Below are 21,631 nucleotides of genomic sequence, written 5' to 3'. Positions count from 1 at the left end.
GTTAGTCCCTCCTTAGTACTGCCTCCTCTTCATTTGTCACCTCCCATGGCGACTGGCCTCTTTACTTCGAGTTATTTAGACTGTGAGCACTATTTTCTTTGTCCATTTTCTCTTTCTGTAGGCACGACTTGCTTTGGTGCCTTCTTTACAACCTCACCCTCCCTCCCGTTGTCTGTTCCTTCTTTACCCCACCACCCTCCCTTCTGTTGTTGGTGCCTAGTTCTTTAACCCCTGCCCTCCCTCCCTTCCGTTGTCGTGATGCCTACCATTTGCAATAGGTCTCGCACAAACGCAAGTTTGAGCTATTGCCATTTTAAATGACAATGCCTGTTAGATATGTTTTGGTTTTTAAAACACAAATAAAACGCATTGTCATTTACAATGCCAATAGTTTAAACTCATGTAAATGCGAGACCTATTGCATTGCAAATGCTTGTTGATGGATGCCACCCATCTACCCGATTAGTTAGCAGGTTGGTGAACTGTCCAGTGGCCTGCAAGAGCAGCAAAAAGATTGCCTCTCCATCTCTTGCACAGGACCACTGCCCATACTTAGAGATCCCGTCTGTCAAAAGCAAGACACTCCCCCCAAACAAGTGTGGGGGGGGGGGGGTGGTGCATGTTTGGTGGACAAGGCATTTGCTGCTTTTTGGAAGATTCCCAGTATCAGACAAACTCCAGATCAGCCCCAAAGTGTTGAAAGATAGTATGCTGTCAGTTCCCAGTCCATTATTTCTAGTCTCCAAAATCAGTTCCAATGTTTATAATTCTTTTCTAAAAACTAAAGAGCTGACAACATAACAATTATGGACTCACGTAGTAGAATCCAGGCTAGTTGGACAGAAGCACTTACAATGACCATTTTAAGTCTATATTTGTGTGGCTACCTCATTGAATGTAGAAAATAAATACATTTTTGGGAAGCATATTCAAAAAGTATCACTGTATGATAGCTACCAGCCACATAAATAAAAATGCAATACATAGCATTTATTTAATGTATCTATAAGGATACGTGATACATACAAAGATTAATGTGAATAGTTGTGTCGTTCCTACTGACTTTAATGATTAAAGAACAAACAAGGTTTTTTTTGCAAAATGTTTTGGACAGTGTTCTTTTTCTATTACAATTAACATCCACAATGCTCTTTTCTAGTTGTGGAATGTGATAAATTGAATGTAAATCCTTTAGGTGTTATAAGGATCTCCTTGGGCTTGCGAATGCACTCTGTCAAGAAGTGTGTTTTAAAAAATGTGGGCCCGATTTACAAAGGTAAAGTGAGACGAAAGTCTAACTTTACGGCTTTTGGCATTCACCAAGGTCATTTACTACTCTTAAATGCCCCTTGTGAATCCCGAAATTCTAACTTTACGACTTTTGGTATTCACAGCATTTACTACTTGTAAATGCCGTTTGTGAATACCGAAAGTCAAACTTTTCAGCTTCCAGTATTCACAAAGGGCATTTACGAGTAGTAAAGTTTGACTTTCGTCTCACTTTACCTTTGTGAATCAGCCCTGAGATCCCTGCCTGTGTCATGGAGATATAGAGTTTTTTGCCCTAGTTCCACTGAATGTTTCCTGACCTATCATACTTACAGAGACATTCATCCCTTTGCTCTAGAATGCAATAAACAACAAGCTCTATCACTTTGTCCACCTTTGTGACTATCTAACAATAACCAGTTCTCTAGTTGATAACATTTGGATACTTCAAGGATATTTAACACTCAAGTCAGTGTCCATGGTGCTGAAAATGCCTTGACTAAGGTTGCCTTTTAGGCTAAAATTGCACACATAGAAGGGCAATGTGCTCACTGTTTCTGCTGGTGCAAACTTTCCACGTGTGTCTCAACTGGATGGGGTTATAACTAAAGATTCGTCCGAACTACATACTTCTGGTCCTCTTTGTGTCCATTATATTTGGAGTATTTTATACAGATAAAGAGATATATCTTTCAAATCGATACATCACAGTGGATATTCATGGTTGTTGAATTCGTGGGGTATCAATTTGGGAATGGTAGGCCCTGAGGGCCCGATTCACAGAACTAACTTAAGACAAAATCCTAAACTTACTACTTTTGGTATTCACAGAAGTTAGGATTTTGTCTTAAGACAGACTTAAGACAGACTTAAGTTAGGATTCTGTCTTAAGTCTGTCTTAAGTCTGTCTTAAGACAAAATCCTAACTTCTGTGAATACCAAAAGTAATACGTTTAGGATTTTGTCTTAAGCTAGTTCTGTGAATCAGCCCCTAACAAACTCGATAAATACATCCTTGCTAAGTCTCAAGCCTTCTGCTGAGAGGGTCAAGGAAGAGCAGATTGTATCACTGCAGTACTGTCAATGGGCTCCCTGTGTCTGTTGATGCCCCGGTTACTTACCGGTAATCTTCATTACTCCGAGTATAGTCTTCCTCGCCACATGAGTTACATAGTGAGCTGAAGCTCACTATGTAACTCAGGGGGCGAGGAAGACTAACGAGGAGGTAATGCCCCGGTTACTTACCGGTAATCTTCATTACTCCGAGTATAGTCTTCCTCGCCACATGAGTTACATAGTGAGCTTCAGCTCACTATGTAACTCAGGGGGCGAGGAAGACTAACGAGGAGGTAATATCTGTTTACGCACTCCATAATGAGGGCCACTGCGGCTGGGTTGTGGAGAAATGGACTTTTGATATTCCCATAGACTCCCACAGCTGAGCTGTGTTAATATTATACCTCGCATGAGTGACAGAAGAGTGGTAGCTTCTTTAATTTACTTTAAAGGCCATAATATCACACAGAATAAAATCAGGAGCCATGGAAATGTCACACATGCACAAAGTCAAAATTTGTCAGATATGAGGTACATCGTCTTGTCTTTTATTGTGACAGGCAATGTTTCATTTAAATCTAAAATTAGAGGTATAGAGGTGAGCGAGTAGACAAATTAACAGGAAGAGCCCTGTTGGTGCAGAGGCAGGGTTCGGCTCTGGCTCTAAGAGCCTGTGCTCGAGCCGAGCCATGGAAATATTTGGCATGTAAATCGTGCAACAAACATCATGTTACAAAAAGATCAGGAATCTTAAAAATCAAAAAGCTTTAACACATGGAAGCATTCACCTTAGTAATTCATATTGTATCTCCGCAAAGGAGACTTTGTGAATTTAATTAATTAAAGTATTTGCCTAGGATCACATAATTTGGTCAAGCAGGGAAGCCAGTATTGATCTGAGATTTTCCTGTTTCACACTGGATTGGCATCTTTATTTTGAATTGTTAGAGAATGAGGTTAGAGTGGCAGGCAGAATCAACATTTTATTTTTGACAGCTTTACACAGCCCAAACCTTCCCCAAGGACATAAAAGCACGTCACAACAGACATTGACCATGTTACATTCTTTTTTGGCACAAGGACATTCACCAGGATGCTGAAGCGAGGCTAGGATTTAAACACTCACAAAAATATGCCTGTAAGATGGTTATGGATGTTTTTAACTGGATACTTTTAGTACGCGAAACTCACTAATTTGCACACTTTGAGGATTGGCTTGTGTGCTCAATGGGTATAGAGATCTATGACTATGGTTGTGATTGTTAGTGTGTCAGATGGAAAATGTTTGTGAATGAAATGTCTTGGCCCCTTTGTCTGCTCCCCAAAGTGCAGGGCTGCTTTTAAGCAGTGCTGCCTATAAAACAAGAGGACAGTCGAACAGCACAGAAAGAGAGATGCCACATTGACGAAGCACAAAAACTACACATTTGTGCTTGTCTCCGCTTACATGTGTTGGCACATTAAAGCCAACGCTATTGGCTTGAAGTGGAGATACCGCCCACCAAAATATATCAATACACACATCTAGAAGGGCTTTCAGTCAGTCATTTTCATCTATCAGTCTCTTGAATCATTCTTCTTTTCCTTCTATCCCCATTGTTTACAGCATGGGGCAACAGGTGAGGTCACTGAGACACAGACTCTCCTCTCTGAGAGTGTCAAAGTCCACGAATCTCTCTCTTGTCGACTTGCACAGGAACAGATGATGCTAACTTTCCGACTCCCTCTCTCCAATCAGTCGAAGTCAGAGTGTAATCGTAACTCCAAGCAATCAGAAAAAGGGAAGGGGAAAAGTGGAGAAAATAACCATAAGAAAATAAAGCACAGAAGAGACTGGTCCTGGTCCCTCGGTATTCTAGCGATATCCTCTTCCGGCTTTTAGTCTGCCCAACAAGATTCCTGTGAATACTAAGCATAAACAAGACACCATGAAACCTTTTCTTAACCCTGCACTCTCTTATCTCTCATTGACCTTGTGACATACCCAAGGGACTGTGTAGACCTGCTTCTCTTCTATTCCTCTGAGAGGTTTTCTTAACCAGGGCTGCCTATTAGTGTTTCGTCTCACTGAAAGAAAATTAATACTTTTATTAATACTCTATCTAATTTCCTTTTTAACCCTTATTAAGGAAGTTGGTGTTTAACCTACCACTAATAGCAACTCCATGACCTTGTATTCAGGATCTTTCTTCTAAAGGTGCGTATCAGTTTTATATCCCTTGTGGTGGAATCTTGTTTATCTCAATTCCCCAGTAAGGTATCTCTAGATCTTTTCTGCTTATGAGATTCTTTCAGGAAAGCGTCTTAATACTTGGTAATTCTTAGACTTAATATGCAGTCACTAAATGCAACAACTTGTCTCTTGAAGTTTTGAAAGTTCACATTGGCGTTTTTAACTAGAGTGCACTCTATAACAACATTGCCTCTTATTGCTCAGTCTATGATAATTCTTAACACGTGTACAGTACAGTATGATTTCTTTTGTGACTTAGCTCCTTAAGTTCGGGCCTCTTCCGACTCGTCGATTCTCTGCAGTCTCTGGGACACGGAGGTTCACTCGCGCAGTCTCTCAAACCCGCTGCTGACACTGCGCTACGGAATACAGCAACGAAGACTCTCAAACGTGGCTTTTCTGTCAGAAGATTCTTCTGCTTCTCGACGTTCAAGCTCGTTAGAAAAGACGCACTTTGTTTCTGTTACTTCATACTCCCCAGATACCATTAACTCTGAAACTAAACACTTGGGTAAGATTTCTATGACTCGCTAAGATTTCATCAACCGTCTTCGTCAAGAAACGCGGTGAAGTGCGCAGTTTTGACAGAGCGCGCGCCTCACCGGAACTCGCTCTAAAACACTCTAAGACACTAGACTGCTAACTTCCTTGTTCCGTCCGCCATCTTGGAATTTCGCAAATTCCATGCTTCGGACCAGGAAGTGATTGGGCTCCAATTTCGTTTTCGTAACTTTAGGACTCCTGCAGATCTTGCGTTAGGGAGAATCCTGACAGTACCCCCCACCAAGGAAGGTCCTCCCCATCTGGGCTTGGTTGGATACCTCAGGTGAAAAAGCCTTACTAACCTGGGTGCATGGACATCAGACTCCAACTCCCAAGACCGCTCCTCTGGCCCATAGCCCTTCCAATCCACCAAATAGTACAGGTTTCCCCTCACTATTTTGGAGTCAAGAATTTCTTTTACCTCAAACTCCACACCCGTTTCCAACTGAATCGGTGGTGGAGCTCTTTCTTGTCTCAAACCCTGAGCTACCTTTTTTAATAACGAAACATGGAAGACTGGGTGTACCTTGAGTTTCGTGGGTAGTGTCAATCTATAGGTGACTGGGTTAATCTGTTCTGCAATAGGATAAGGACCAATGAATCTTGGCTGGAACTTTCTATTTCCTTTTAATCGTAAGTGCTTAGTATTTAACCAGACCTCACTTCCAATTTCCAAATGTGGGGAATCTCTCCTTTTCCTGTCAGCATACCCCTTATATCTATTCTTGGCCTGTTCTAAATGTGTTGATGCAGACTCATGTACCTGACACAGATGAGTCACCAAGTCCTGAACTGCTGGTACTGGAAGTGGAACATCTAGCATGGAGAAATTCGGGTGTTTTCCATAGTTCAAATAGAACGGTGAATAACCCGTGGACACATTTGTGGCATTGTTATGAGCGAATTCTGCAGCCCACAAGTAGTCCAACCATTCCCCACCCTGTTTTAAGGTAAATAGTCTCAAGTACTGTTCCACTTCTTGATTCACCCGTTCTGTCTGTCCATCCGTTTCCGGATGGAAACTTGTGGAGAATCGTGTCTCAGTTCCAAGAGCCTTCATGAAAACTCTCCAGAAGTGAGAGACAAACTGGGTGCCACGATCTGAAATAACAATTTTAGGTATGCCATGTAACCGCACCACCTGCTCACTAAAATGAGTAGCGAGCTGTTTGGCCGTTGGGATTCCTTTCATAGCTACAAAGTGCGCCATCTTGGTGTATGCATCTACCACTACTAGAATGGTGTTGTAACCTTGACAGGAAGGAAGTTCTGTAATTAAATCTAAAGTGATTGTGTGCCAAGGACTAGGTGGAGTGGGTAAAGGCTGCAACAAACCCTTAGGAGCCTGTCGTTCTGACTTTCCCTGTGCACATATTTCACAAGTTTTCACGTATGACTCAATGTCCTTACTCATGTGTGGCCACCAGTAACTTCTTTTCACCAAATCCGTAGTCTTCAACTCTCCCTTATGTCCAGCCAGTAAATGATCGTGACATTCCTTCATGACCTGATTCTGCAATTCGGATGTTGGTAGGTACAAGGCTCCCGAGTGGTAAGGTAGACCATCCAATATTTCTCTGCCATCTTCCTGCTGAATCCATTCTAACATGTCCTCTGGAGACAAGGCGCGAGTTATCTGTTCCTTCACACTCAGAGTTTCCACGACACCTATGATCTTGGAATCAGGGATGATCGCTTGTGTCTTAATTTGGTTCTTTTCTTCTCCTGTTCCCATCCGGGACAAGGCATCCGCCTTGCCATTCTGCGCCCCTGGTCTGAATGTGATGACAAAATCATAATCAGCGAAATATAGCGACCAACGAAGTTGCCTTGGGGTTAAGGTCCGAGCAGACTTTAAAAACTTCAGATTCCGATGATCCGTGAACACCGTAACAACATGATGAGCTCCCATCAAATAATGTCTCCATTCCTTAAAGGCGTCCTTAATTGCCAGCAGTTCCTTTTCTGTGATTGTATAATTGACTTCAGCAGGTGACAACTTCCTAGATCTATAGGCCACCGGATGTAATTGGCCCGTCTTCTTATTTCTCTGAGAAAGTACTCCTCCTACCGCCAGATCTGAGGCGTCCGTTTCCACATAAAATGGCTCGGATGGATCCGCATGAAGAAGAATTGGAGCTGATGTAAATTCTTCCTTCAAACTCTTGAATGCTGACTCCGCCTCCTTGGTCCACTGAAACTGCACCCCCTTTTTCAATAACCTTGTGAGAGGAAGGATTCGTCGAGAAAATTCACTGATAAATCTTCGATAAAAGTTTGCGAAGCCAATGAAGGCTTGCACTTCTTTCACACTGGTTGGAGACTTCCACTCCAAGACTGCTTGAATCTTTCTTTTATCCATGTGTATACCGGCTGGTGATATCACAAACCCCAAGAACTCTACTTCAGTGACATCAAAGGCACATTTCTCCAACTTAACAAACAACTTGTTCTCTCTCAATTTTTGTAAAATTCTTCTCACTTGACCTTGATGTTCCTGGGTGTTTGCAGAGTAGATCAAAATATCTTCTATATACACGATAGCGCATTGGTCTATGAATTCACTAAGGACATCATTGATAAAGTGCTGGAATGCTGCTGGGGCGTTGCATAGCCCATAGGGCATTACTTGGTATTCAAATAATCCAAACCGAGTCCTAAAAGCGGTCTTCCACTCATCACCAGCTCTTACTCGAATGAGATGATAGGCACCTCTCAAATCCAGTTTAGTAAATATTTGGGCCCCTTTCACCTGATCCAATAAAACTGAGATGAGAGGGAGTGGATACCTATTCTTCTTAGTGATCCGATTGATTGCGCGGTAGTCTATGCAAGTTCGTAACTCGCCCTCTTCCTTCTTCGGCACAAAAAACAGAGGCGAGGATACTGGAGATTGAGAGGGTCGGATAAACCCGTTAGCCAGGTACTTGCGTATGTATTCTTTTAAATGTTCATGCTCCTTTTCCGTTAAGGCATAGACTCTGCTACATGGCATATTTGCTCCTGGTTCAAAGTCTATTTTGCAATCATATACCCGATGAGGTGGCAATTGCTCAGCTTCCTGCTCATCAAATACATCTTCAAAATCTTGATATTGCGATGGAATGGACTGGGTGTTGATTACACACACAACTGCATTCGCGGAACACAGTGCTTGAGCTGGATTTTCTTGGTCTTTTTTCTTCTGGTTTCCGAAACAATAATTCTTGCAATAGTCCGAAGACATCTCTATAGTTCTTGCTGCCCAATCTACAGTCGGATTATGCTCCGTGAGCCAAGGAAGTCCTAGGATTAGCTGGAACTGAGGTGCGTCTATTAGGTTAAACTGGATTTCTTCTTGATGTCCATCTTCTCTTATCAACTGCACCGTTTCAGTGTGACTGACTATGGGTCCCGAAGATAGATTTGTCCCGTCGATGGCTCTAACTGGTTCACTTTTATCCTTTAAGATTGCTCTCAAACCTATCTTGGTGGCAAATCGCTTGTCACAAAAATTTCCTGTCGCCCCAGAATCCACCATTACCATCACTCTCTCTCGAACTTCTTGACGGAACTTTATCGTAATTGATAACACTAGATGTGGGGACGACGATTGCAAGGTATTGGCCAGTTGGTGTTCTTGTGGAGTTGAATTTTGACTCGCATCCACCTGTACAACTCCTTCTACAGGTGGTGCAACTAGTTTTCCTTCGGCCTGTATGTTCCTCTTGGCTTCTTTGGACAATTCCTCACAAAATGACCGCTCGAACCACAATACATACACTGATTATTGGCTCGTCTCTTCTCTTTTTCTTCGTTAGTAAGTGGACCTCTTATTGTTCCTATTTGCATTGGTTCTTGGCCATTGGTTCCTTCTGCAACCTTCCCAACTTCCGGCTTGGCTCTATCAAATCGAGGCACTGTACTTCGAAATTCTCGTCTTCTCTCACCTCGTCTTTCTCCTTGCCGGAAATCTAACTCAAGAACCAAATCTACGAGGGCCGATATCTCTGTTGGTCGGTTAGGAATTTGCGCCAATCCATCTTTGAGTTCATCTCGTAGACCTCGATAAAAAATGGCTGTCCTCTTATTTTCTGGCCAGTCAGTTTCCATTACCAACTTATTAAATTGGGCCAGATACGCCACCAGGTCTCTGTTTCCCTGTTTTAATTCCAGAAGCTCATTATCTACTGCCTGGGAAATCCGCCTTCGATCAAATATACGCAAAAATTCCTTCTTAAATTCGTCATAATTCTGTAGAAGAGGGTCGTCTCGAGAAACGATGGGCATTGACCAAGCGGCAGCATCTCCACTCAGATAGGATAAGACGAAAGCCACTTTGGATTGTGCATCGGGAAAGACAGAAGGACGACACATGAAATGTAAGGTACATTGGGAGATGAACACTTGCGCCTTCTGTGGGTCTCCACTAAACCTCTCTGGTGCTGCCAAGGGAATGACTGGGGACAATGAGTGTATCACTTGTGTAGTTAACCTATTTGTTTCCACTGTGGACGTGGTGGGAGTTTCTCTACTTTCAGAAAGTGGTTGTCTAATTCTTTGTGCTAACTCTGCCGTCTCTTTTCTAGCATTTATCACCTCTTGCCTCAAACCTTGATTCTCTTGCCTAACTGCCACTAATTCTTTTTGTATGGAATCTAATACCGCCCCTAAGGTCTGCAAATTAACCCCTTCAACCATTCTGTTCGGGTGCAAATTTACAACGTGGGCACTTCACTCTGTCAGAGTCCACGAATCTCTCTCTTGTCGACTTGCACAGGAACAGATGATGCTAACTTTCCGACTCCCTCTCTCCAATCAGTCGGAGTCAGAGTGTAATCGTAACTCCAAGCAATCAGAAAAAGGGAAGGGGAAAAGTGGAGAAAATAACCATAAGAAAATAAAGCACAGAAGAGACTGGTCCTGGTCCCTCGGTATTCTAGCGATATCCTCTTCCGGCTTTTAGTCTGCCCAACAAGATTCCTGTGAATACTAAGCATAAACAAGACACCATGAAACCTTTTCTTAACCCTGCACTCTCTTATCTCTCATTGACCTTGTGACATACCCAAGGGACTGTGTAGACCTGCTTCTCTTCTATTCCTCTGAGAGGTTTTCTTAACCAGGGCTGCCTATTAGTGTTTCGTCTCACTGAAAGAAAATTAATACTTTTATTAATACTCTATCTAATTTCCTTTTTAACCCTTATTAAGGAAGTTGGTGTTTAACCTACCACTAATAGCAACTCCATGACCTTGTATTCAGGATCTTTCTTCTAAAGGTGCGTATCAGTTTTATATCCCTTGTGGTGGAATCTTGTTTATCTCAATTCCCCAGTAAGGTATCTCTAGATCTTTTCTGCTTATGAGATTCTTTCAGGAAAGCGTCTTAATACTTGGTAATTCTTAGACTTAATATGCAGTCACTAAATGCAACAACTTGTCTCTTGAAGTTTTGAAAGTTCACATTGGCGTTTTTAACTAGAGTGCACTCTATAACAACATTGCCTCTTATTGCTCAGTCTATGATAATTCTTAACACGTGTACAGTACAGTATGATTTCTTTTGTGACTTAGCTCCTTAAGTTCGGGCCTCTTCCGACTCGTCGATTCTCTGCAGTCTCTGGGACACGGAGGTTCACTCGCGCAGTCTCTCAAACCCGCTGCTGACACTGCGCTACGGAATACAGCAACGAAGACTCTCAAACGTGGCTTTTCTGTCAGAAGATTCTTCTGCTTCTCGACGTTCAAGCTCGTTAGAAAAGACGCACTTTGTTTCTGTTACTTCATACTCCCCAGATACCATTAACTCTGAAACTAAACACTTGGGTAAGATTTCTATGACTCGCTAAGATTTCATCAACCGTCTTCGTCAAGAAACGCGGTGAAGTGCGCAGTTTTGACAGAGCGCGCGCCTCACCGGAACTCGCTCTAAAACACTCTAAGACACTAGACTGCTAACTTCCTTGTTCCGTCCGCCATCTTGGAATTTCGCAAATTCCATGCTTCGGACCAGGAAGTGATTGGGCTCCAATTTCGTTTTCGTAACTTTAGGACTCCTGCAGATCTTGCGTTAGGGAGAATCCTGACAGAGAGTGATGGAAGTTTGCTTCTGCACAATGTGCATATGTTACAAAATGTCCTCTCCTCCAGTTGCAAGAACTGATGGGCCAATGTGTTCTGTTTAAGAAATATATATATTTGTTTGTCTTTTACCAGGGTGGCAGCTCCACAGGCACTACTACGACCTTCAACCTGCATGGTCACTGCAGGTATCACCCATCTTTAAATGGTATTTAAAAACATGTTAAGATGGTGGTCTATGCAAGTGCTCATGCTTAACTGCCTTTTATTGGTTTTGAAGGCCACAACGCATGATGCACAAGTATGAGTGCTCATCTTTGAATGTTTTTGACAAAGTATAACAAAACCAATTGGTAGATAGACACCTGTGTGAATATACTCATATGCTTCAATGGCAGCCATTTTGGATGAGCTTGGGTATACAGTCAAAAAACCATTCAAAGGAAACAAGCTGTAGCACTCTGCCCACGGCCAGCTTCAGCAGTGGGTGGAATGTGAACTCCTGCTGGAGCCAGTGGGACTATGGAGGTACTGACCGGCTGCCACAGGCCTAACACACCCTTATCTCATGGCGGCAAGCCCGCCAGTGCTCTCGTGGACAGCAGCCCTCTGCTTGGGGACATGTTGAGCGACAGCCTTGGTGTCTCCATGTTTCTCTTCCTTGTTCCTACCAGATTCCTCTGTATAGGATTTCTGGGAAATACGGCCTGTTCCAAGTCATCTCCTGTTGGTTGGGTCCCCCGCTATGTTTTGTGCCTCAAAGTTCCGACTACTCGCAGAAGTCATCTTGGAGGTTTTTTGCCCTCGGACTCGGAGAGTTGTAGGTGTACACGACCGCCATCTTTGGATAGAAGTGCTTTACTGTATCTCACATTGTCTCGTCACGTTAGCTATCACTTGAGCACTGCATCATTACAGATTCTTGCATATGCAGTACCTTTCTGCAAATAGCCATAGTGATTGCCTTCATCTTTTATCTAACACTAAACTGAATTTTATTCCATTATATGAGCATTATTATTTTTCATTCTGTTTTATGTCCAGTGCGTTTGTTCAGTTGACACAGCATTAGGTAATTTGTCTACCTTAAATATAAATGCACTTACTTCCATTAACGAGATACTCGCACAATACAGTTTTACTCCTCTTCCCTTAACTACAATTACTAGTTTGCACATTGCTCCCAAAGGCACCATTGGTCTACATTTGCCTGAAGGCTCACAGTGCACTGCTGCAGACATAGAAAGGCTGCGAGAATGTAGGAAGACACAAACACTGAAATCAGGGGGGAAAGGCAAAGAATCCACTAGGACAACTGAACAAACACCATCCAGGCAGTTTCAAAGAGTGTTGTCTGTAATTCTGCTCATAGGTAAATAGTAAACCCCAAACCAACAGAGTGAAACTCCATGTTAAATCATCCCTCTGCTCCTATTTCAGTCTCTCTCTCTTCCTTGGAAACTAGAACCGCTATATGCAGATTTGTCTTTGCTCTGCTTCCTAATTTTTCCTTTGTTGCTCTTGCATGAAATCTCATTCTTTTTTCTTCCATCTATATTTTGGATAGTTCTGTCGCATCTGCTTCCTCCCTGATCATTTCATACAAATGTTTTATACTTGTTTTCAGTGTCTTACATTGATTAGATGCTTGTCTCGATTTTTTTCCTGGTTACTTGCTTGCTTTCAAGTACTTCATGCTAATCATTTTCCCGTTTCCAATAACTTTTTTTTAATGAAAATAAGAATTTCTATTATTTCTCGATGTTTGGCAAGTTCCAGACGTTGGTCTCTCCTCTTTACTAATTTTTCTCTTCTCTCATTTTTATAATATTTATACACTATGTAGAGCGGTATCTTACCCAGTAATTGAGACAAATTGAGAAATTGTGCTGCAATGGGGCGGTCAAAGTTTTCTTAGATAGATTGTGGGGAGAGACATGGAAAAGACAGCCAAAGGAGATGAAGGGAACAGGTAATGAAGAGTAGCCTAGTCAGGAGTGAGCCATAGGAAGGAGAAGAACAGTTGGTGAACAGGAGGAGCCAAACACGATAAATACTAGATTATAATAAGCTGTTCAGGGTGTAAATCGACTGGTGATGAGAATATAAAGGTATTGAGGGATAAAAGAACTGGATTGCAGAATGACACGACTAAGGCATTTAAATGATGAAGAGGAGCAGGTAAACGAACGAGAAAGGAAGAAGTTTTACAGGTATTAGATAGAGAAAGCTAATAGAATCAAATGGAGAAGGAAGGGGGAAGAGGAGAAGAGAGACCTAAGAGGCTAAGAGACTAAGTGTGAAGAGGAATAAGCAGCAATGAAGAGACATAGGAGATGGAGGTGGCCAAATTATGAGGTAGAGAGGCACAAAGAGGACAGGTGATTTAAAGTGTTATGCGGTGGGGTGAATAATATAATGAAGAAGGGTAGATAAACGAGTGGGAGTTGATATGGAGAAATACAGGAGAAGGACTGAAATGATGACCAGGTCAGCCGATGAATGGAAATCAGGAGCTATAGGAGGAGAGTAGACGTTGATTCACAGGAGTCAGTGGTGATGGGAGACATACACGAAATATACTGCACTTTTGCACAAGGGGACAGTAGCAAGACGGAGGAACAGGAGAAGATTGAAAGGGATACTATGGAGAGAATTAAGATGGACAGGCCTTTTTCTTAAACAAAGACTGAAATTATTTGGCAGGGGACAATAGAAGCAGGAAAAGAAAATGGAAATCAAATTGAGATCAAGGCCGGACTGGTCGTGGCGGGCACTGGGCAATCCCCAATTGGCTGTACGGGTGGGGGCCGGTTTTGGTCCCCTGGGAGCCAATTTTGTTATAGGGCCGTTTTTGCAGCATAGCTGTAAAATCGGCCCTGTAACAAAATCGACCGAAAACCGGCCCTGGCAAACAGCTTGGCGGCGCCCCCAACTCCCCGGAGGGGTGTGGTGGGGTTGGCCGAGCACTTTGCCAGGGTCGTTTGGGGTTCCCAGTTTGGCCCTGATTGAGATGAAGAGTTTCTAATAGGATTTGCGGACGAAACCCTTTTTTATTGGAGAATATGACCTCTAGAATGTTATAGCGATATATTTTTTTCTTCTGTCTTACTGGGCCACTGTACATCTTCGAATCAACCCTTACTCTAAAGGAAAAACAAAATCAATCCCTGTCCATTCTGTGAGGCCTAATCTAAAAGAGTGCATACATTAATAACATTCATATATTCTATTCTAATTGCTCCATCATAAGAATTGAAATACCTATTTGGCTATACCTACCCTAACACAGAATACACATTGGTGTGAGCTAGAATACCCACTGTAATGGTCCATGTAGCAAACTGGGTTTTTGTTGCAGTAGCCCTCCCACTTTTTGCCCAGTATTTGATGCAAATTTGACTGGCGTGCACAGGTTTCCCGCTAACCAGGTCCCCGGTGCCCAGTGTTCTTTCCCCAAAATAAGGTAACTGGTCAATTGATCCCAATTGGCCAGGCCTTTAGCACCTCTATGAGTCCTTTGTACGCGATCCCGTACAGCCGTAATCTGTGTTCCGATCACAGTGAGTCGACCGGCGTCCTGCTCATAATAATAGGAGAGGGAGTACCTGTTCTCGTACTGCTGAACCAGCGTTCCAAGGCAGTTGTGCTTGGAACGATGGTTCAGCAGTACGAGAACGGGTACTACCTCTCGTATGCTTCGGATGCATGCTGTTACGCTGACTGTCTGAGGATTTTCTATCCAGACCTTTCGTCTCCCATAAGGAACCAAATTAAAGTGGAAGACGCTCTGCAACATCTTTTTGCGCAGCTTACATTTGTCAATCACCAATATAAAGCCTTGAGGGCACCAAGATTCCAGTCTACCTGGAATTAAATTAAAGTGGAAGCCTCCCTGTGATATTTATTGCGCAGGTTTCCAAGATATGATTCACATGTCCTGAAGATGGTCTCATCAACTCAAGATTATAGACCGAAACGTCGACACATACGCTTTGTCTGCTCAACTAATAGACTAACTGTGAATAGGCAGATAAGCGTACACAATTGTTATAGAGAGGTTTTTTTGATTGTTACTCTTGAAATACCCTTCCTATAACATTGTTATTTATTCTGTACCCTTTTCAAATCCATTTTGAGTATTAAATACAAACTTTTTTCATACACACCTTTTCTCTCTCTTCTATTTTGATCACTTATAATAGTGACTTAGGTATATTGATTGAATATTTGCGGTTGTTGCTTTGCACTATCGGCCCCAGTTGTACAAGGCCGCTAAGTACTATTTGAAATTTTGTCTGAAATATATAGTAACGAAATCTATCTATACCCTACCATATCTCTTGCCCAAACCCTCAAGGGTAGATTGGGTTGCTCACTTTTTGGTCACTATAATTGCACTGAGGCACAGTTAGCATCTTACTGGCACCACCTTTCCTAGTCTCAACAGCAAACAGTAATGGAGACGGATATAGCTATTCCCAAATCCTTCCATACCAAACTTTTTTTTTTTTAGGTTTATATAGCGCAAACTAGACCCGAAGGTTTCAGAGTGCTTTACATGAGAACCAGTTGTGTTACAGACGTATACATACATTTTGTTAGGTAAGGGGAGATTAAGTGATTTGCCCAGGATGTTGAACGTCCCTGCCAAGACTCGAACCTGGTTACCCAGCTTTGAGGTTGACCGTTCTAGCCGGTAGGCCACATCCTCTCCCCGCTTTGACAGATGGTGCCCCAATCCCTCCAGAAACTGAACCCTATCATTTGTAAAGCATAAAACTGCTTTGCAAAATATTCAGAAATACAGCAACAGTACTCACCCTATTTGCCCCTTATCAGCCCCCACCAGCAAAACCTACAGTTATTGTCAACTCACATACAGAGGGCTCATTTCACTGGTCAAAATATTTAACAATGGCCATTTTTGGTCATTTGAAAATGTTGTTGGGAAAGGCAGGGGTGCTCCCCTCGTTATCTCCACACCTAGCTGGAAATGATGCTAAAACAACTTCTGAGAGAGTTCCCCTTTGATCCCACTCAGCTGGCATAGCTTTCATATCATTGCCGCCCCGGGGATAAAGAAACAAAGGCCTCATTTAAATCTTGGTGGTATAGATACGTTTCAATGGCCATAGAGTATCTATACTGCCAAGATTGTGGTCCGCTCGCTAAATTTAGATGTGGGCTGACCTCCGGTTTAATCACGGCAGAGAAGACCTCTAATTTCACTCATCTAATTTAGATGGGAGGAATAAGAGGTCAGTTTTCTCTGCCCGTCTCAGCCAGGAAAGCCCTAGTGGTAAGGGACAGTAAAAACTGCTAAATGATCCCCTCGCCTTCAAAGAGGCCTCCCATGGTGAAGAGAGAATTTTATTTTTTATTTTCAAAAAGCAAATCCTGCGTTTGGATTTTCTTTTTGAAAAGAAAAAGAAAGACAGCTTGGTTCATGACTCTGTCATGTTGACAGAGCTGTGTACCAACATGTAAGCAGCATTCCCATCTTGACGATCTTTTCTACATTTCCAAACTTGGTGGTTTTTTTTACAGGGTAATTTACTCCATCAACCCTGACAGAGAAACAGGCTGCACGCCAAGAAGTAAATCATGCCCTTAGTCTCCAAAATGTATCATAGGTCGGCGAGGGATAATCCCAGAACTCTACTAAGGAAATGGGAGAAGCGGTTGGGTAGGCAGTTAACTGACACTCAGTAGAACTACTTTTGCCAGCAAACCCAGAAGATTTCTATAAACAGTTGGTACAGAGCAATTCCTTTCAAGTTCTTACACTTGGTTTACTACACTCTTGCTAGCCTTAGAGAACTACAACTTCATGCAGACGTGAACGGAGCGCACTCTGGGAAATCCTGAGTCTGATTTCCTACACCTGGCATGGAGATGCTCCCACATGACTCAATACTAGAAAGAGGTATTTGAGTTTTACGGTTGCATCTCGCACCGGACCGATTCATTGCAATCCTAGGGTGTGTATATGAGATTCCCAAGACTGTTCACGGCTATAGCTTTGTTGCTGGCTAAGAAAGACATTGCCATGGGAGGGGCATATGCCCTCCAACTCCCCAGCCATGGCGTAGCATACAGAGTTAATAGATTGTAATGTAAATCGTGAGATGTATGCTCAGCTCCAACATCCCAGTATGTGACCCAGAGACTTTTGGCAACCACTGGACAGCTTGTTGTCTAGACAATGCTTATCCTCCGCTGTTTAACATAACTAGACCTTATGTTGAGGTCCTGTTGGACAAAAGCTCACATATGCATAATGTTTTCATTCAATAATCTAGGGAGACAATATGTTTTGCTCTACAATATACAAGTACAGAAATCGGTGTGAGCATAGCTATGCTCTATACAGACTGTCCTCTATTAGCTGTACATGAATAATGTGGAATGTTGCTAGTGAACAATGCTAGTTATTCTTGGTGTTCTGTACTTTTTGACAGCATCTGTGGTCCCACTGCAAGCATGATTTGGTGTTTCCATTGTTACTTCTTTTCTTCTGTTGTGTGTGATTATGAAAATGAAAAAACATGATGTAAACAAAAAAATCCTATCCCTTTCCCCACCTCCACCATGTGATGCCCCTTGATGTGATCTCATTTTTGGTAGCATTAGAACATGGTCAATTTGCAGTAGAAGTCAATCTTATGCAGGTTATAATCTGTCCCTTCTCTTTGCCACTCTCATTTGTTTTCCTTTAATTGTGTAGGTTTTCTAACCCATTCTAACCCATGCTCCACCATACTATCACTGCTTTGGAGAGTAGAATGTCACTATATCTGCCAAGTTTATAGTTTATAGCTTATAGTTTGTTTTTATTTGTTTGATTAATTAAAATCTTACAAAACAGATAGGACTTATACAAATCTAAAATGCTAATACAGTACATATATTCAAATACTTCTCATAAAACAATTAAAAAGTAATCTGATCCTTAACATTTTTTCCATTAATAATCTTGACAGTAGTTATAGACTATTCAAACACAAGCGTCCACATTTTTTTTGGCCAATATGAGAAATTTCACGAATGTTGAATTAATTGCTAAGTCTTCTGGATCTAAGGTTGCCATAAGAGCCTGCCTACAAGTCCTTACACCTCGTTCATTAAATAGTTTCTTAAGTATATCTGCCAAGTGACAACTCATCTATGCAACATAACCCCTAAATCTTTGCATCACTTTTAACTGTTGATGCAATGCAGTGGGAAAAGTCCGCAGATGCCAAATCCTTCTTAATTTACTTCTACAGGGAAAGGCCATGTAAAGCTAAACCTTATATCAGGACCATAGGCAGGTCATTACCTGCCCACATACAACAGTGACCTATGGATATTTTCTTCCACAATACAGTAGGATTATGGATTCCGGGGTTCTGTTACCTACGGACAGAATCCCTAGCTCTACTGACTACATATCTATGTCTTACCCCTGATATCTGTTCCCCAAAGTCTCTTAAATGATTAAAAAGTTATACAAGGGATCGTTGTCAGTCGCTCACCTTTCTCGAGGCAGCTGGTGGTTAGGGTTGTGCCTGCAGCGGACACTCAAGCCAAAGAGCTTTCGGGCAGTTCGCTGTATCTTCTGGCGTTGGGTGTCCATGGAGCTCTGCAGCAGCTTGTAGCGGTTCTGCAGGTCCCAGTCGTTCCCCCAGTGCTGGTGGATGCTCCCAATGGTCAGGAAGTGGTTGTTCGGTAATCGTTTCATGAATGACTTGAACTCATCTGGTGAAAATACAGCCAACAACAAAGAAAGGCTTCAGAAAACTAAGTGTTGAGCTCATTAGAAGAAATGGGGCAGACTCCTGAACACTGTTTAGAGAGTGCCAGCCTGCCCTAGCACTAGATACAGTGAGCAAAGGCTGAAAGACTATGAGACAGAGTGAATGCATTAGGGTGTAAAAGGGGACAACTAAAGCTTGCTAGAAAAAGGCCTGGATCTTCAACAAACTGAACACAGGGGAGCAGAGTAAGAAATACTGTGAATTGTGGTAAGCATTGTATAAGTTAATCAAATGCTAAAAAAAATACTTTTCTTTGATCTTAAAAACAAATTAATTGAAGATGAACTGTCATTTGCATATAGATACATAGAGCCCCTGTGTAGTAGCCACACACATGCCTCTCGTGCTTTGATGTTCAGATTTACAAAAAAACACCATGAACCCTGGCTCCTCTTCTCCTCCAGCCACATCATAATCCATGGAGTAAGAGCTGATTATTTGTCGGAAATGTAGTCTGACACAGGGAGCAAAGCACCACCAATGCAGAAAAGTACACCAAAATGCCCAGGTCTAACATAAAATTGACGGTCCCTACACTATTAGAGTTTGTGTAAGAAGGGATTTCTGGCAGTGAATCAAGGGTCAGCTCACAATTAGCCCACATACACTGGGCTGTCCAGCCCCCATCATAGCAGTAAATGTGATTAAGTTGGGGTGCGAGTTATGATGTTAATTTCAGAATCTGGTGGTTTCACGGTTGGGGGAATTCTAGCAATGACCATGGGGTGGAAGTGAGAAACTGTTGCTCTTTCCCACTCTCTTCATGTATTAGCAACAGATGGACCAATGTATTTGTAAATGTAATTGAAATCTACTTTGGTATCGTTTTGGGATTTACTGAGCACAGCAGGTAGCATCTAATGGCCTCTGGGGATTGTTCGATTTGGACAGCCAGGAATGGCAAGAGAACTGAGATGATCAACCCTGTGTTGTACAGAAGCAGTCCAATTAATGTACTCACTAATCCTGGAAAGTAATTAAATCAAGGACCTAATGATGTTGTCTATAATTAAATAAATCAAAATGTTAATTTTCATATATCCAAACCATTATATCTTTAAAAGTAATGAAGATTTTTTTAGCAGGACAAATTTGGATCACATATCATTTATCACATTTTCCTCATTGTTTTTTTAACTCCTTCCGTGCTCATGATGACTCCTGGCCATCATGAGTCAAAGTAGGCGTGTGCTCATGACGGCCGGGAGCCGTCCGAACGTTTCCGCTCCGCCCATGCAGTGTTAAGTCCCCCCCTGTGCGAGAGAATTAATCAGTGGGCGGAGTTCGGACGGCTCCTAGCCATCATTATTACACGCCCACCGTGATTTATGATGGCCAGGAGCTGGTCTGAGTACGGGAGTGCCACGCCCAGCCCTGCCCCCCTCCCCCCCCCCTGCACAGCGGCGGAATTCGCCCCGCGACGAATCCTACACTGACTTTTAATCTTCATCTGCCTTTCTCTTTGCACCCCAAATTCCTCAATGAGGTTTTCTCCTGGGGCTTCAATGCACCTTTCCCCTGCTTTTTAATATTAAGATTTAAGTCTCAATGTTCATGTTGCAGTTGCTCCTTTAAATGTGATATAGCTTTTCGCTTTTTGATTAAAATGCATGTATTTTTCATAAATAAATATAATGGGACTTACTGTTTTCGATTGCCACCATGAGACTTAATACTGAGTGATGCTGCCAAATACCATTCACAGTGTAATTTGGGCATGATTCATAATTATGAAATTGATAAGCAAATATTGATGATATTCTTACTTTGAATTAATGACATACTAGGCAAAATTTCTATTGTTAAATAAACTGCTAATGAACAAGAAAGACATTGTAGCAGAAACGAGCCAACCCGTCATGAATTAGGTGGTCCTGCTTTCATCATTACGATGCCACTGCATTCACAGCGGTCGGAAAGTATTTTTTTTCAATTGCAGCTTCTGCTGCAGGGCTGCAGAACATGCTGCAGTAGAAAAAATATACTTTTAAAACATCCATGCATTGTGTGTCAGGCACCATAGCAGAGGCCCTGGGGGACAGGGGCCCTGCTAATGGCCCCCGAAGTCACTTTTCGACAGCCTTTCTATGCCGGAAAGGCCATCATGGAAAGGCTCTCGGAAAAGCATATCATAATCCCAACAGCGGTGCCTGAGTAGGAACCGCTGCCTTGTGGCGATTATCTGTCCGATCGACTCCCTGATGGGATATCTGAACCCGTCAGAGGCATTGGTCTTTCCCCCAGTCCACAGCGGTGTGACAGACTGCATCGTAATGCGGAGGTCGACCAATGAGTCTGATTGTTGGATGGGTCTCCACAAACAGCCTGTCGGTGGCGATCCACCCAACATCGTTATAGGCCCCCAAATTGGAGATAGGTTGGTTAATCCTGACTGGTGGACTAATCGGGATTTAAACATAAATGTGTGATTATATGTGTAGATGTAAAAAGTGTAAACCTAACTGAGGAGCAATGTAGTGGTGCCCTTTAAAGGGTCTAATGAGTGTTTGGATGTGAGGGATTTTTGTGCTAAGAAAATTGAGCTAAATGCTGGATTATGCTCCTTGTGTAAACACATGTAATCTGGCGTAATTTTTCTGTAATTTCACATAATTATGCTACAGCAATTTTCGCTAGTTTCACTAGGTTACGTCCACCCTTAATTT

At 42.4% G+C, this 21,631-nt stretch overlaps 1 protein-coding gene across 1 annotated transcript in view; it reads right to left on the bottom strand.

Moving 5' to 3' along the window:
- Positions 1-21,631, bottom strand: part of BRINP1 (BMP/retinoic acid inducible neural specific 1) — a 438,971-nt gene that overhangs the window by 5,608 nt on the left and 411,732 nt on the right. Inside the window, exon 7 of the mRNA XM_086921092.1 lies at positions 18,684-18,906. Within this exon, the coding sequence (XP_086777218.1) occupies positions 18,684-18,906 (223 nt within the window). The remainder of the gene's footprint in view (positions 1-18,683; positions 18,907-21,631) is intronic.

The sequence above is a fragment of the Lissotriton vulgaris genome, chromosome 5, assembly GCF_964263255.1.
Source record: "Lissotriton vulgaris chromosome 5, aLisVul1.2, whole genome shotgun sequence".
Lineage (NCBI taxonomy): Eukaryota > Metazoa > Chordata > Amphibia > Caudata > Salamandridae > Lissotriton > Lissotriton vulgaris.
The sequence above is the reverse complement of the archived record's forward strand: the minus strand, read 5'-3'. Positions and strand labels throughout refer to the sequence as shown.